The sequence below is a fragment of the Petaurus breviceps genome, unplaced genomic scaffold, assembly GCF_028583685.1.
Source record: "Petaurus breviceps papuanus isolate PSGF00001 unplaced genomic scaffold, PetGlider_PUasm1.0 428, whole genome shotgun sequence".
Classification (NCBI taxonomy): Eukaryota; Metazoa; Chordata; class Mammalia; order Diprotodontia; family Petauridae; genus Petaurus; species Petaurus breviceps.
In genome coordinates this window covers 902,804-917,202 of record NW_027186331.1, presented here as the reverse complement: position 1 = coordinate 917,202, position 14,399 = coordinate 902,804, and the positions used below count along the sequence as shown (strand labels likewise).

The 14,399-nt window shown below is 48.6% G+C and overlaps 1 protein-coding gene across 1 annotated transcript in view; it reads left to right on the top strand.

Annotated features, from left to right (window-relative positions):
* The first annotated feature begins 1,963 nt into the window (after nt 1-1,963).
* Nucleotides 1,964-14,399, top strand: part of CLTCL1 (clathrin heavy chain like 1) — a 75,211-nt gene continuing 62,775 nt past the window's right edge. Inside the window, exons 1-3 of the mRNA XM_069100816.1 lie at nt 1,964-2,170; nt 10,210-10,478; nt 12,412-12,573. Of these exons, the coding sequence (XP_068956917.1) occupies nt 2,014-2,170; nt 10,210-10,478; nt 12,412-12,573 (588 nt within the window). The 5' untranslated portion in view covers nt 1,964-2,013. The remainder of the gene's footprint in view (nt 2,171-10,209; nt 10,479-12,411; nt 12,574-14,399) is intronic.

Here is a 14,399-nt window from a genome sequence, read left to right as displayed (position 1 = left end):
CTCTTATTTGGGAGCCACTTGGCCGCCCCTAAGCAATTGGGGTTAAGTAACTTGCTCAAGGTTACACGGCCAGGTGTTTCTGGGTGGGTGCTAAGTGTCTGAGCCCGGCTTCGATCCCCAGGTCATCCCGACACTGGAGCTGGTGCTTTTACTCACTGAGCCACCTGGCCGCCCCTAAGCAATTGGGGTTAAGTAACTTGCTCAAGGTTACATGGCCAGTTATTTCTGGGTGTGGTGCTGAGTACCTGAGCCCGGATTTGATCCCAGGTTATCCCAACACTGGGGCCGGTGCTTTTACTCACTGAGCCACCTGGCCGCCCCTAAGCAATTGGGGTTAAGTAAAGGTTACACGGCCAGGTGTTTCTGGGTGGGTGCTGAGTGTCTGAGCCCAGATTCGATCCCAGGCCATCCCAATACTGGGGCCGGTGCTCTCACTGGCCTCCCCAGGGAAGTGAGTTTTTAATAATAATGAAGAGCCAGTGCTTATATATTGTATTAGGGTCTGGGAAATGCCTTACGTGCATTATCTCAGTTAATCCTCACAACAGCCCCATGAGATAAGTGCTGTTTTTATTCCCACTTTACAGATAAGGAAACTGAGGCTGAAAAAAGATGAAGTGACCCCTGCCCAGTGTCACATAAGGTAGTCATTGTCCGTGTGTCCAGGTCCAGCCGTCCATCTCCCATGCCAGCTGGCTGCTGGGAAGATTCCAAGAGGTAGAGATAAGGAGGGAAAATATTGCAGGCGTGGTTAGAGCCAGCTTTGGCAAAGGCATGGAGGCGGGAAGTTGGCTTAGACTTCATTGATCTTATTTCCTTATTTCTTAGCAGTTTTGTATGTCTTTTAACACTTAATATAAGCTGCTTTTTTTTAAAGACATGTATGCAGATAGCCACATCTCTCTGACCAGATTATAACCTCCCAAAGGGTAAGGCCCTTCAGGTCTGGGGTGTTGGGGTGCATTATTTTCAGAGTTTTGGTTCCTGGGGGTGGCTTGGGGACCAGGTCCAGCAGGAGGCCCCACTTGGGGTGGGAGGTGGGCAGAAGACCCGGAGCTGGGACCCACAATATAAACTTTGGGTTGAACCCTCCTGATTTCATTGTAAGGGGGAAAGAGCTCAAGATCTGGTATTAGAAGACCTGATTGAGAAATTCTGGCTTTGTTGCTGTCTACCTGGCTGACCTTGGAAAAGTCCCTCCCTCTCTCTGGACCCAGTTTCCCTTTCTGTAAAAATGATAGGGTTAGACTAGTTGGGCTCCAGGGTTCTGTGTTTTGTGTTCTTGGTCTGTGATCACATTGTAATTTTTCACCCACTGCCTTCATCTCTCTGCCTCACAGGCTTCTTCTGCTATAGCTGCTTACAGTAGATCTGAAAGCTAAGTTTGAACAGACCCCAACAACAAGGCTTTGGGTGTCATGGTGTCCCAGGTCCCCTGCTGGGCTTTGCTAGAGTTTTTTGTACTCCAATCCTTAAATAGTCTGGTAATGTTCCTTAGACTAAGGCAGGGTGTGACCTCTGACACATAGACACCGACAGAGACAATCTGAGAATTGCTGGGCCCAAAAATGCTGTCCCCTTGCTGTCTTCTCCAGATCCAGCTGAGCTGGTGCTCAGATGACCCTGCTCCATGCCCAGGTCTGTCCTTAGGCCCCCAGCATCTGCCTGGTTGGTTGGCTCAGTGCCTGGCACAGAGTCAGCACTGCTAAGCCTTGTCTCCGAGCTGCAAGCAGCTCTGGAGCAGGGCTGAGGTGGAGGACCGGTGGTGTGTGGTGCTGAAGCTTCGGCTTTGGAATCTGAAGAGCTGGCCTCAGACCCTAGCTCTTGTGAGCATGAGCATGTGGAAAGAGGAGGAATGGGCTCTGCTTCTCTCTGTAAAATAAGGGCCGAGCCTCAGTGCTCTCACAGCTCCCGTCGCCCTCAGAAGTCCCGTTTAATTTAACCAAGCGTTTTTCTGTCTAGCTTCAGAACCTGGGCATCAATCCGGCCAACATTGGCTTCAGCACCCTCACCATGGAGTCTGACAAGTTCATCTGTGTCCGGGAGAAGGTGGGAGAGCAAGCTCAGGTGGTCATCGTCGATATGAGTGATCCGGCCGCTCCCATCCGACGGCCCATCTCCGCAGAGAGTGCCATAATGAATCCAGCCTCCAAGGTGATCGCCCTGAAAGGTATGTGGGTGGCAGTGCTTGAAGGCTTCCTAGCAGGCAAGTATCACTAAGCCCCTGCACAGACAAAGCTGTCTAGTGGAATCGTGGTCCCTCATGGGGATCATGTGGGTGGTTTAGTGGAAGGTGGGGATGGCTTGTCTTGGGACCAGTCAGTGCCTGGAAGGGTCAGAAGGGCCCTATGCTTCTGTCTTCTGGCAGGCCTCTGGGATCACTCAGGTGATCAGGAGGCTGTTGGTGTCAAACTCCACCATTGTGCCCTTGCACCGACACCCAAAGTATGAGCGAGTCGTCCCGGAAATCTTGTGTATCTGGGAAGAACTTTTCTTAATGCCTGAGTAACAGCTGATGTCATTGCTGGTGGGAATTCCACCGCCTTTGAGCAGTGATCCAAATCCTGAAGGCAGTTATGTAGGAGAGGGGCCCAGACAGTTACATTCAGTACACTAAAATCACGGGCAAACCTGCTACGTCATCACTGGCGGCTGATCACGGGGCCCTTGTCACATTGTGAGCAGTGAAAGCTTTGTATGTCTGAAGCCTGGGAATGTCGACTCTCAGCCTGCCGTGTTGTCTGTGTCCTTCTGACGGTTTTCCCCTTCGGCGCATGTTTAAGTGTCTAGGAGGAAAGACATTCTGTTTAAACACCAAGCTTCTTCCAAAATAAATCTGTGCTTGCTTCCTAGTCTTAAACAGATGGTGAGTGACTTTATCCTGAGCATTTCTCATGAGCCTTCTGCAGAGTGGCTGGTCCCCATTAGGGCGAACGTCAGCAAGCATGGGTTTTTATTGAGTTGGTCTCCTCAGTTCATCATTTTCTCTCTTAGGTCTTTGGCCTTTGATTGTGACAACTTAAACGAATCTAGCAGAACTTACAATACATTTTATAATGTCACAGAGCTTCTGCAAGAGCCCAGTATTGGCTCATTGTCTTGTAGGCCAGCCATTTTGTTGTTTTATCCTGGAAAGGTGCAGCTGTGACCACGTTACTCCCTGTACAGTAACTGCAGTTGCCCCTGTTAGCTTCAGGAGCATGTACAGACTCCTGTGTGGCCTTCAGAGCCCTTTCGGGCCCCCTCACCCCTCTTCCCCCACACGGCCTTGTGGCTGCACCAGACCCTCCCTCTCCTGGTGCCAGGCATTCCCTCTGACGTCTGCCCGGCCTGGAGCGCTCTCCCTGCCCCCCTGCAGCTAAGATCCGACCTTCACGAGAGCCTTGCATGCCAGGGCCTTCTTCTGGTGGGATCTCCTGATGAGCTGGTCTGTGTCTTATTTGTTCAGAGGCATCTCCTTTGTGAGCCTGGAGACCGGAGAGCATGGACTGGTTTCTTTTTTTGTTCCTTCAGTACATCTCCGTACACCTGACACGTTCACAGAAGCTGCTTGCCTAGCTTTGTGCCAGTCTGGAAGAATCTCCATAGTGTTCCTTGCGTCGTGACCACTGTGGCTGTGGGCTTGGTTCCATTGCCAGGGTGGGCGCTGGGTGGCGTTTGGAAGTGTCAGCTGCTGCCAGAGCTTTTTAGTGTGGGAGAACTGTGGCGTTGTGGAAGGTCTGAGCGTGGATCCTGAATTCATTGGACTCTTGTGTCTGTCAAGATTGTCTTGGGACCCCTGGTCTTTGGTGCAGTCTTGGGGCCCCTGGTCTTTGGTGCAGTCTTGGGGCTGGGCAGGCACACCAGACACTCCCAACTCGGCTCAGAGAGAGCTGTGGGAAGCGTCTGTTTGCTTCTCTCTGGGTCAGTTCCTTCACTTATTGGGTGAGTCAGGAATCCTCGTGAGCCGCCCTGCCCATCCAGGCTGGTGGATTGTGTAGACTAGCGTGGAAGCCGGGAAGTTAAAGTGGGCCTCCCCCACCTGGCAGACAGGCAACGTGTGACAGCTTGAATGGTTTTCTACAAATCTAGTAATTATATGCAGGGACTTTGAGAACATGGTAGGTGTGGATAAAACAGAACAGCAGCAACAGAACCAGCTGGTCCTGAAGCATGAGCCGGCCTTGTAGCGCCTTGTGCTGTGGCCACAGCGTCTGAGGGTGGGGACCTCCGCACGGTCCCTGCTGGTAGATTTGGGAGGGTGGGAGTGGAAGCTGAGACGTCCTTTGTCTTTATTTACACACTGTGGGCAGTTTTTCTTGGACTTGACAGACTGCAGGAAAGACCATTACCGGAGTGCTTGACAAGCCATATTTCTGGGCTGCCTCCTTTATTCGCAACTGTCTTTTCCAGCTACTCGATCCTGTACTACAAAATGTATTCTGAGACCATTAAGAAGGGGCATGTATCAAGGGAATGTACAAATGCATTTTAATCATTTTTACTGAAGGCACTTTTGTTTGCCAAGTGGGGAAAAATTTAGACAAAATTAAGGCTCTTAGAAAGTGCTGCACATGGCTGTAAAACCTTTCCCTCCCTACTTGCAAGTCATTTTGGTCATTGGGCCTCCCTGATATGGGGCCACCTCAGGGCACTTTAGTTAGCCTTTTGGTAGCAGGTGAGTTAGGGGAGGGTGGGTCTTTCAAGGCCTACCTTGAACCTTGGGAGGCCAAGAGCTGTCACTGGAGAGGTGCCGCCAGTCTGAGGATTGCCCTTCCTGACTCTCTTCATTTCTTCCCCTCGTCTTATCTGACTGGCAGTTCTGTGCTGTCTGTGAGGTAAGGTTCCTTTTAACTGAGCCTGTGGCAATTTGACACCTTTTCCGAGGTGCCAGGGTCCTCAGAGGAGAGGAGGGGGTAGAGCTAAAGGGGCCTGTGGAAGCAAGCAGCCATAGGTGTGAAACCTGAACCCACAGAAAGAACCAAACTTGCCCCTGTCTTACAGACAGTGAGCTGGTGGTGAAATGTTGGGCAGGGTCTCCAGGGGTCCTGGCAGCTGTCTGCATGGCCCCAGGGCAGCGGTCGCGTGGCCCCAGGGCAGCCGTTGAGTGGCCTCCAGGGGAGCTTCCTCTGCTCTGTTGGGCTGCCTCAGACCGTTGACATTCAGGAATCATCGGGTGACCTCTGCCTTGGTGTGCCGCTGAGGAGGGGCCAGCACCTTTCTGTTCATTTGTAGTCCTACAGACCCGGCCACACAATTCCACTCTGAGAGTAAAGCCTCTCATTTGCTCCACTAGGTAATCCTTCCGGGGTTTGTCAGAGCTGAGGCTTTTAGCTGCCACCAGCTGTCACTGCATGTGCTGTCGTCTCACTGCTCTACCCAAGCCAGTGGCCCGATCAGGCCTAACTGCAGTGTCTTGTGGACCACACATGCTTTAGATCTGTTAGACAAGAACAATGTAATAGCCCTTGTAGGGAAAAGAAACTCCTTTTTCCTAAGAGCATTCCTTAAGTTTTTATCTAACCAGCAGGTGGGTTTTATATGAACAAGGAATGTATGGTAAGCAGGTGAACTTAACTAGATGATGGTTACGAAGGTGCAGTGAGTGGAAGTGGGGAGGAGAGAAGTTGAGGCTGGTAGGAGACACTTCTTAAGCCTCTGAGCTCTGCCTCCTTGGCACTCTCTGAAGCCTGTATACAGCAGCTCTTATGTGGGAAGGCATTCCCACAGCGGCCACGTTCCAAACTCTGTATTGAATTCTACATATTGGTATGTTGTGGCTGTCAGGAGGTGGGTGACACTGTCTCGGTGGGCCTCTGGAATCATGGTTGCTGTTGTATTGATCACAGTTCCTAAGTCTTTCCGAGCGGTGCATTTTTGCAAGGTTGATGTTACAGTACAAATTGTTCTCCTGGTTCTGCTCGCTTCCCTCTGGACCAGCCCAGCCAAATCTTCTAGGTTTCTCTGAAAACTGTCTCTTCATTTCTTAGAGCACAGCAGTAATCTGTTACACTCGTATACCATCATTTGTCCAGCCATTTCCCATTGATGGGCATTCCCTTATTTTCTAGTACTTTACCTTCATAAAAAGAGCTGCTATTGTAGGTCCTTACCTTATCTGATCTCCCTGGGTTTAAGCCTAGTAATATTGCTGGGTCAGCGAGTATGCACAAGTTTGTCACTTCTTCCAGACTGATTTCCAAGATGGCTGTACCAGTTTACAGCTTCACCAGCAGTATGGCTGTGTGCCATCCAGCATTGGTCATTTTCCTCTTTCACTTGGCTAGCTTTGTCAGTCTGGTGGGTGTGAGGTGGACCCTCACAGCTGCTTTAATTTGGGTTTTCTCCTTTTTAGTGATTTGAAGCATTTTTCCATGTGACTTGGTACTGCTTGGATTTCTTCCTTTGAGAGCTACCTTTTCACTTCCTTTGACCATGGGGAATGGCAAATGGGAATGAGTGAGTTTCTCATGTATCTTGGAAATGAGATCCCTAGCAAAAAAACTTATTGCAGAGATTTTTTTTTCACTGCATGGGATTTGTTTGTGTACAACCTTTTTCATTTCATGTTTTTTCATCCACCTTTTTTTCTAATACCTCTTCTCTTTGCTCCATCACCCCATCTTTGCATAGAAGATGAGAATGGGAGATTACTTTGGGCACAGGTCACTTCAAACTGAATAAACCATATTGGTAATAGAATGGGAGGAACCTCCCAAATTTAGGTTGATAACCTTTAGTTAAAGCTGCTTTAACAAAACAGGAGGATAGATATTTTTATAAAATATGAGGTCACCTTTTATATTTGATATTTGTTTTTAGTTTGTTTAACTTAAAGATGGACAGATATCCAACACATTTAAATTTAGTCCCTTTGATCTGAGGACATTCTTAACATTGTATTGTAATGATAAAAAATGTTTGAGCCCATTTTCCTGCTTGGCCCCCTCATCAGACATCTCAGATGGGGGAGCATTTAGTCTCCTGCTCCTTAGTGACTGTCAGTCAGTCAGTAAACATGACATGCCTACTGTGTGCCAAGCATGGGGGACACAGATATGAAGAAGGGAGGCGGTCTCCGCCCTCCAGGAGGTCATGGCGGGGGGGAAGGAGAAGGCGCCCAGCTTCTGAAGGGGACATGAAGGCAGAATCCAGAGGAGGCAGTGGGGCGGGAAATGAAGGGCTGGCCAGCTTGGGTGCTGGCCTTCTGTGCCTTTAGGATCCAGGTGAGATGAGGTGGGGGAAGAAAGGAATGCTTTTTTTAAAAATTAAAAACATTTATTTATTTACTTCTAGTTTACAACATTCAGTTTCACAATCCCTTGAGTTCCGTATTTTCTCCCCCTCCCTCTCCTTCCCCCCCCCCCCCCGGCCTCATGGCAGCATGCAGTCAGATACAGGCTCCACAAATACCTTCACACTAAACATTAGTCAAGTTGTAAAGAAGGGTTATAACCAGTGGAGTGGACAGCGAGAAAGAAGGAACAAAACAAACACAAAGACGAGGGCGCGTAGTTTGCTTCCGTCTGCATTCAGGCTCCATAGTTCTCTGGATGTGGACAGTCCTTTCCATCATGAGTCTTTTGGAGTTGTCTTGCATTGCTGAGAGGAGCCCAGTCTATCCGCGTCAGTCATCACAGATACAATGTGTCTGTAACTGTGTACAGTGTTCTCCTGGCTCTGCTCTCCTCAGTCAGCATCAGTTCATAAAAGTCTCTCCGGGTTATTATGTAGTCCATCTGTTCCTCATTTCTTATGGCACAATAGTATTCCATTACATTCATATGCCACACCTTGTTCAGCCATTCCACAATTGATGGACATCCCCTTGATTTCCAGGTCTTGGCTACCACAAAAAGAGCCGCTATAAATATTTTTGTACATGCGGGTCTTTCTCCCACTTCTATGGATCTCTTTGGGATACAGCCCTAGAAGTAATATTACTGGGTTAAAGGGTATGCACATTTTTATAGCCCTTTGGGCATAGTTCCAGATTGCTCTCCAGAATGGTTATATCAGTTCACAACTCCACCAACAATGCATTAGTGTTCCAATTTTCCCATGCCGTCTCCAGCATTTATCATTTTTCTGTTTTGTCATCTAAGCCAATCAGATAGATAGGTGAGATGTGGTACCTCAGAGATGTTTGGATTTGCATTTCTCTAATCAATAGTGATTTAGAGCATTTTTTTCATATGCTTATAGATATCTTTAATTTCTTCCGCTGCAAACTGTCTGTTCATATCCTTTGACCATTTATCAATTGGGGAAGGGAAAATGTTCTCTTAAAAGATGCAGGAAATTAATAAAATATGCAAAATGTTGATTTGGGGATGGGTTAGTGATTGGCTAAAGTTCTTTTAACCAGAGCAGGAATGTGAATGGCTTTTTAATTTGTCTTGGCTGATTATTTCTTCCTGTCCAAAGCATGAAACTATAAAAATAGCCTTTGACATTAAAATTAAGTCCTAATAATGCAATTTTACCACTTAGAGGTGACTTAAGACAACTTCTATCTGTTTAAACTGATTTAACCTTTCCTTGTAATAAGAGTTGGGCATTTTTCTTGTCATAACATTTTATAGCTCTGTAAACTTAAGGAATTTAATGGACAAGTCAAGTGAACAATATTTATTAAGTCCCTGCTATATGCCAGACATTGTGCTAAATGTTGCAGATAAAGAGAAAAAAAAAAAGTTCTTACCCTCTGGGAGCTCCTGTCTAAGGAGGGAGACGGCATGTGAACAGGATCAGGAGAGGTTCCTGGTAGAAGGTGGGCTTTTAGTTGAGACTTGAAGGAAGCCAGGAGAGGATGAGGAGGGAGAGAATATCAGTCATCAGAGAAAGCCAGTGAAAAGGCCTGGAGATGAGAGTAGGAAGACCCATGGTGCGTAGGCATCAAGTATGCAGAGGATGGGAGGAAGGTAAGGGAAGGCTGGGGAGATGGGCCAGACTCATGAAGGGCTCTGAGTGCCAGCTGATCCTGGAGACAACAGGGAGCTCCTCGAGCTATTGAAATGGGGGTCAGGGTGGGGGGACATGGTTGGACCTGAGCTTTAGGAGTCACCAGTCAGTGGCCGAATTGGAATGAGCAGAGCCTTGAGGCAGGCAGGGACACCCAACTGCTATTGCAATAGCTCCAAACAGGGCTGAGGTGAGGTGGGCCTGCATCAGGGTGGTGGCGGTGTCAGCGGAGAGAAGGGGGCATGTAGGAGACCTTACGAAGGCTGGTCTTCCTGTGGCCCATGGTTAGATTCCAGGGAGTTCTGTTCTGGCTTGTCTCCACAGGGCACAGCTTTTCCCTAGGACCTAGTAACATGATTAACTAGAGTTAATACATTGCACATGTGATATTAGTGGATGTAAAATTGGAGATTTGAGATCCCCTTCCCTTTGTTGTATCCAGAAAAGTCTTTTAGAAAACTAACCCAAGACTGTGACATTTCAGCTGTATCATTTTAACAAAATCAATTTTCCTGGTATCCTTTGCCATCCTTAATAATTGGACAGTGATAGATCATTGTGACCCTTTGACCTTCAGCAGACCATTGTTTCAACTGGTTTTCAAAACACAGAAAAATGGTTAATCAAGTGGCTATAGATAGATATGAGGGTGTAAACACATGCCTGTTTCAGATTGGTAATTTCTTCTCATCCTTCTTCTTTTCTCTCTCTCTCTGTCTCTCTCTCTCTCTCTCTGTCTCTCTCTCTGTCTCTCTCCTTCTCTCTCTATGTCTCTGTCTCCTCTCTGTCTCTCTCCTCTCTGTCTATGTCTCTCTCCTCTCTCTGTCTCTGTCTCCTTCTCTCTCTGTCTCTCCTCTCTCTCTGTCTGTCTCTCTCCTTCTCTGTGTCTCTCTCCTCTCTCTCTCTGTCTTTGTCTCTCCTTCTCTCTCTGTCTCTCTCCTCTCTCTGTCTCTGTCATTCTCCTTCTCTCTCTCTGTCTCTCTCTCTCCCTGTCTCTGTCTCTCCTCTCTCTGTGTGTCTCTCTCTTTCCTTCTCTCTCTCTGTCTCTGTCTCTCCTCTCTCTCTCCTTCTCTCTCTCTATCTCTCTCTCCTTCTCTCTCTGTCTCTCTCTGTCTCTGTCTCTCTGTCTGGGTCTCTGTCTCTCTCTCTCTCTCTCTCTGTCTCTCTCTCTGTCTCTCCCTCTTTTTCTCTCCTCTCTCTCTGTCTCTGTCTCCCTCTCCCTCTTTTCTTCCCACTCTCCCTTTTTCCAATCTTATTTCCTCCTAGCGGGAAAGACTCTTCAAATTTTCAACATTGAGATGAAGAGTAAAATGAAAGGCCACACGATGGCAGAAGAGGTGACCTTCTGGAAATGGATCTCTGTCCACACTGTCGCCCTGGTGACTGACATGGCTGTCTACCATTGGAGCATGGAGGGGGACTCCCAGCCCCTGAAGATGTTTGACCGCCACGCGAGCCTGGCCGGCTGCCAGATCATCAACTACAGGACGGATGAGCACCAGAAGTGGCTGCTGCTGATTGGCATCTGTGCCCAGGTGAGCGAGGCTCGCTGTGCCTCCCCTGGAGTGGCACTCTGGAGTGCTGGCCCATTCGGGCTGTTAGCCCCTGACGTTGGCTGGTTTTGCTGTATCTACATGCATAGAAGTGCTGGAAACTGCTTTGCAGACGCAGCTTTGGGTTAACATGTAAGACTTATACAGTGAAGGGAGGACTTTGTTCCTGAAAGGGGATGAGGTGGTGTTGAGGGCTGTCCTAACAGCCCTGGGACAGTGGGAAAATGACTTTACTTCTGTGGGCCTTGAATGTCGTCCCTGCAGAATGAGATGCAGGGGGGCTGGCAGCTCCACAGCCATGACTGGGGGAGATACTTGTCATCAGTTCTGTTCTCCTTCCTGTATCATTTGACAGCCTCCGTTTACATTGAGTACTGGGTGAAGCTTGAAGCTGCATGACCCAGGCTTTTCCTGTGAGGCAGGCAGGATGCACTTATTAAGGGCCTACTGTATGCCAGGCACAGTGCTAAGCACTGAGGGTACAGAGAAAGGCTTCTGCTGCCCAAGGCACTCCTAGTCTCGTTGGGAGAGACAACAAGCAAACCCAGCCACTGCCAGAGGGAGGCCCGAGGGTTAAGAGAGTGCTCTGCTGCTTCCCAAACTCTGGCTTTTAGTAGAATGTGTTTGACAGAATCTCAGAAGGAACCTTGGGGGCCCTGATCCATCTTGGCCAGAAGGTCCTCTGTGGCTTCCCACGGGTCCCCCACCTTCTGCTGCGTTTCTCTGCTCGGCTGTGCCGGATGAAGGGCTGCTTTTGCTCTGCTGAGCCTCAGAGAACAGACCGGCAGCGACAGCATGGCCAGCTTAGACTGTTCAGAAAGAAAGACATTCTCCTTGTTGGAGCTGCCCTCTCTAGGCCATTTCTGCAGGCTGACATCCCTGCTTCTTTCACCTGGTCCTTGTCTTCACCATCTTGGCTGCCCTTCTTTGGGCACTCTAGAATCTGTCATGGTCTGTGAGCAGAGCCCAGGGGCACGTGAGGAAGCTAAGCCCCCTAATCCCAAAGCCCTGCCCCGACCTTCACTTTATGTGGGTGTTCATCGAGCTATGGCTCTCTTCTCTTCAGCTTAGGAGGTGGGTTTTGTAACCCAAGACTGGGACGTTCCGTTGTTCTCAGTCTCACTTTAGAATCAAGTCAGTCTTCACAGATGGCCCATCCTGCAGGCTTCTGGGTATTCCCCACTGTTAGCTGTTCCTTCTACGCCATGTGATCTGCAGGTGTGACAGGCCTGCCATCCACACCTCCGTGAGGAGCAGACACTCGAGCTGCTGGAGACCTCCCTACAAGCCGATGTGATGTCCTGTGCTGCTTTCCCCTGTTCAGGCGCCTCCCCCAGGAGAAGAGCAGGGGCTGGCTTCAAAGGAATCGTGTCTTATTGCATTTGCAGCCTTGATTGAACCTTGCATATGCGTGCAGCCAGAGCTAGCTTTGAAAGATCATGCTTAACTGCGCATGCTTCAGATTCCATTGATATGAATGGAATGGGTGGTTTTGCTGAACTTTTTTATCTGTTAAACAGGATGGTGTGTTGGGCAGGGGGAAGGATTATAGTAAAAAATCAAAGTGATATAAAAAATTTTAAATGTCAATAAAATTTTTTAAGAAGATAGACCCCCCTTTTAAAAAAATGCCTATTTTCTTTTTTTTTTTTTGTCTTTTTGGAGGGGGGGAATGCAGGACAGTTGGGGTTAAGTGACTTGCCCAAGGTCACACAGCTAGTGAGTGTTAAGTGTCTGAGCTGGATTTGAACTCAGGTCCTCCTGACTCTAGGGCTGGTGCTCTCTTCACTGCGCTGCCCCCCCCCCTTTTCCTTTTAAAGATAGAATAGTGATCACTCTTTGTTCTTTTCAGGCTCTATTTCCATGCTGTGTTTAAGGTAATAATGCTTTTTTCACTTTGTGCACAATCTTTTAGCAAAACCGTGTGGTTGGAGCCATGCAGCTTTACTCAGTGGACAGGAAGGTGTCGCAGCCCATAGAAGGCCATGCTGCAGCCTTCGCCGAGTTCAGGATAGAAGGCAACTCCAAGACTTCCACTCTTTTCTGTTTCGCTGTACGGAGTCCTGCCGGAGGCAAGGTAAAGCCCCTTTTCTTTCTTGCCTTTCACGTTCTCTCTCTGGAATTAGGACCTCTGTTCCTGCAGTGAGCACCAGTTCATAGAAATAGGAATGATAAGGAGAAGCCAGAGCCTGGGAGTTGAAGGGAGAAGACAGATTTCCCCTGGTATCAGTGCAGCCAGCATTCACAGCTCCCCAGGCAGTTTTCTGCCGATTTCAAAGGCGTGATTTGGTGAGAGGTTTGCTCTCCAAATGAGCCCACAGTGGTCACTGCTGGTAGTGAGGCCTTGTGAAGGCCGCCTCCCCTTTCAGGCAGAGGGGGTACTGCGGGTGGGAAAGCACTGAACAAATGCATTGTGGGCTGTTGATTGATCCTGCTTCATTGACTAAGGGACGTAGGCAAACTTTTATTTCTAACTTCGGATCCTTGCTTTTTTGTCAGGCTCATTTTTTTAAGCTGGATTTTCTTTTTTTGCAGTTAAAAAAAATTAATGTGTTAAAAGACAAGTTACTTAATATGCATCTACATAGTCCAGCAAAATAACCTTCCCCATTGCCCACGGCTGAAAATCAGAGCCTCCCTCTGCATCTTCATCCCCTCCGTCAGGAGCTGAGGCCTGCGTTTTAACCTGGTGGCTCAGCCTGGCATCCATCAGGGTTCAGAAGCCTCTTGTTCCTCCGTGAAGCTGTTACTCTGTGACATGTTCTGGCTCTGCTTACTCTGCTCTGGATCAGCTCACGAAGGCCCACCTGGTCTCCTCTGCAGTTGTCCGTCTTCATGTCTTATGGCACAAGAATTTTCCATTAGACTCATCTGCCATAATGTGTTTAGCTGCTCTCCAAAAGAAACTCTCTTTAGTTTCTATACAGACACATCTTCATACTCTCTTTGATCCCTCTGGTGTCCAGGCCTCACAGCAGGAGGGCTGAGTTAGGTGTGCACAGCTCAGTCCCTTTGTGGGCGCTGGCTCGAGAAGCCTGCTTTTCCAGGGCTCAGGACCGTTCACAGTTCAGGCCGCCCCGCTAACAGTCACCGTCTGCCTCTTGCTTAGTCTCTTCTGTGTGACCCCACATGGCTTCAAACCTACTGGACTGGAGTCTAGCGCCAGAGCTTCACACAAACTCCTTCTGCTTGCCCACTCAGTGAGCTGCTGAGCTCTTCATTTCCGAAGTGCATTTGCTTTAGCTTTTGTGCACATTCCTTCACACGCCTGGCGTGGGCCCAGTCTTTTAAAATGCTTTAGTGGTTTTCAAAACGTTGCTGTCCTTTCCCCATTGCTCTTGCCCATAGAGCCTTCCCTTGTCACTGAGATCAGCCTCTAAACTAGGGATGTCAGCATCACACAATGGACCACCTCCCCCTACCCCGTAGGCCCTGTGTTCCTGTGTCCCTCCTCCTGGGGCAAGCCCTGGCCCCTGCGCATCCCCTCCCTACCCCACCAAGGCAGCCGATGTCCTTGTGCCGCTTTCTCTTGTTTCTGTGTGCTCTTGGTTCAGGGGACTCTGTCAGGTTACCCAGGCTTGTCCCAGTGTCTCTGAATTCTTCCTGCTTGTTTCTTTCAGTGCAGTCCTAGCCCATTACTTTCCTGTCTCACAATTTAGTCAGTTTTCTTAATAATTGATTGATATGGAACAGAGTCTAGCTGTAACTATTTTGTTATGAAATGAATGTAGATATACATTTGTGTATATATGTGTATACACACACACACACACAACTCTATGCCTTCTTGGGGTATCTGCTGACTTTTGGGATATCATCAGTCTGTTTCCTGGCTCTGATGGAGGCCCCAGACCACACTGACTTGTCTCTGACACAGAAGAAAACGGGTACTAATGGGTCAGG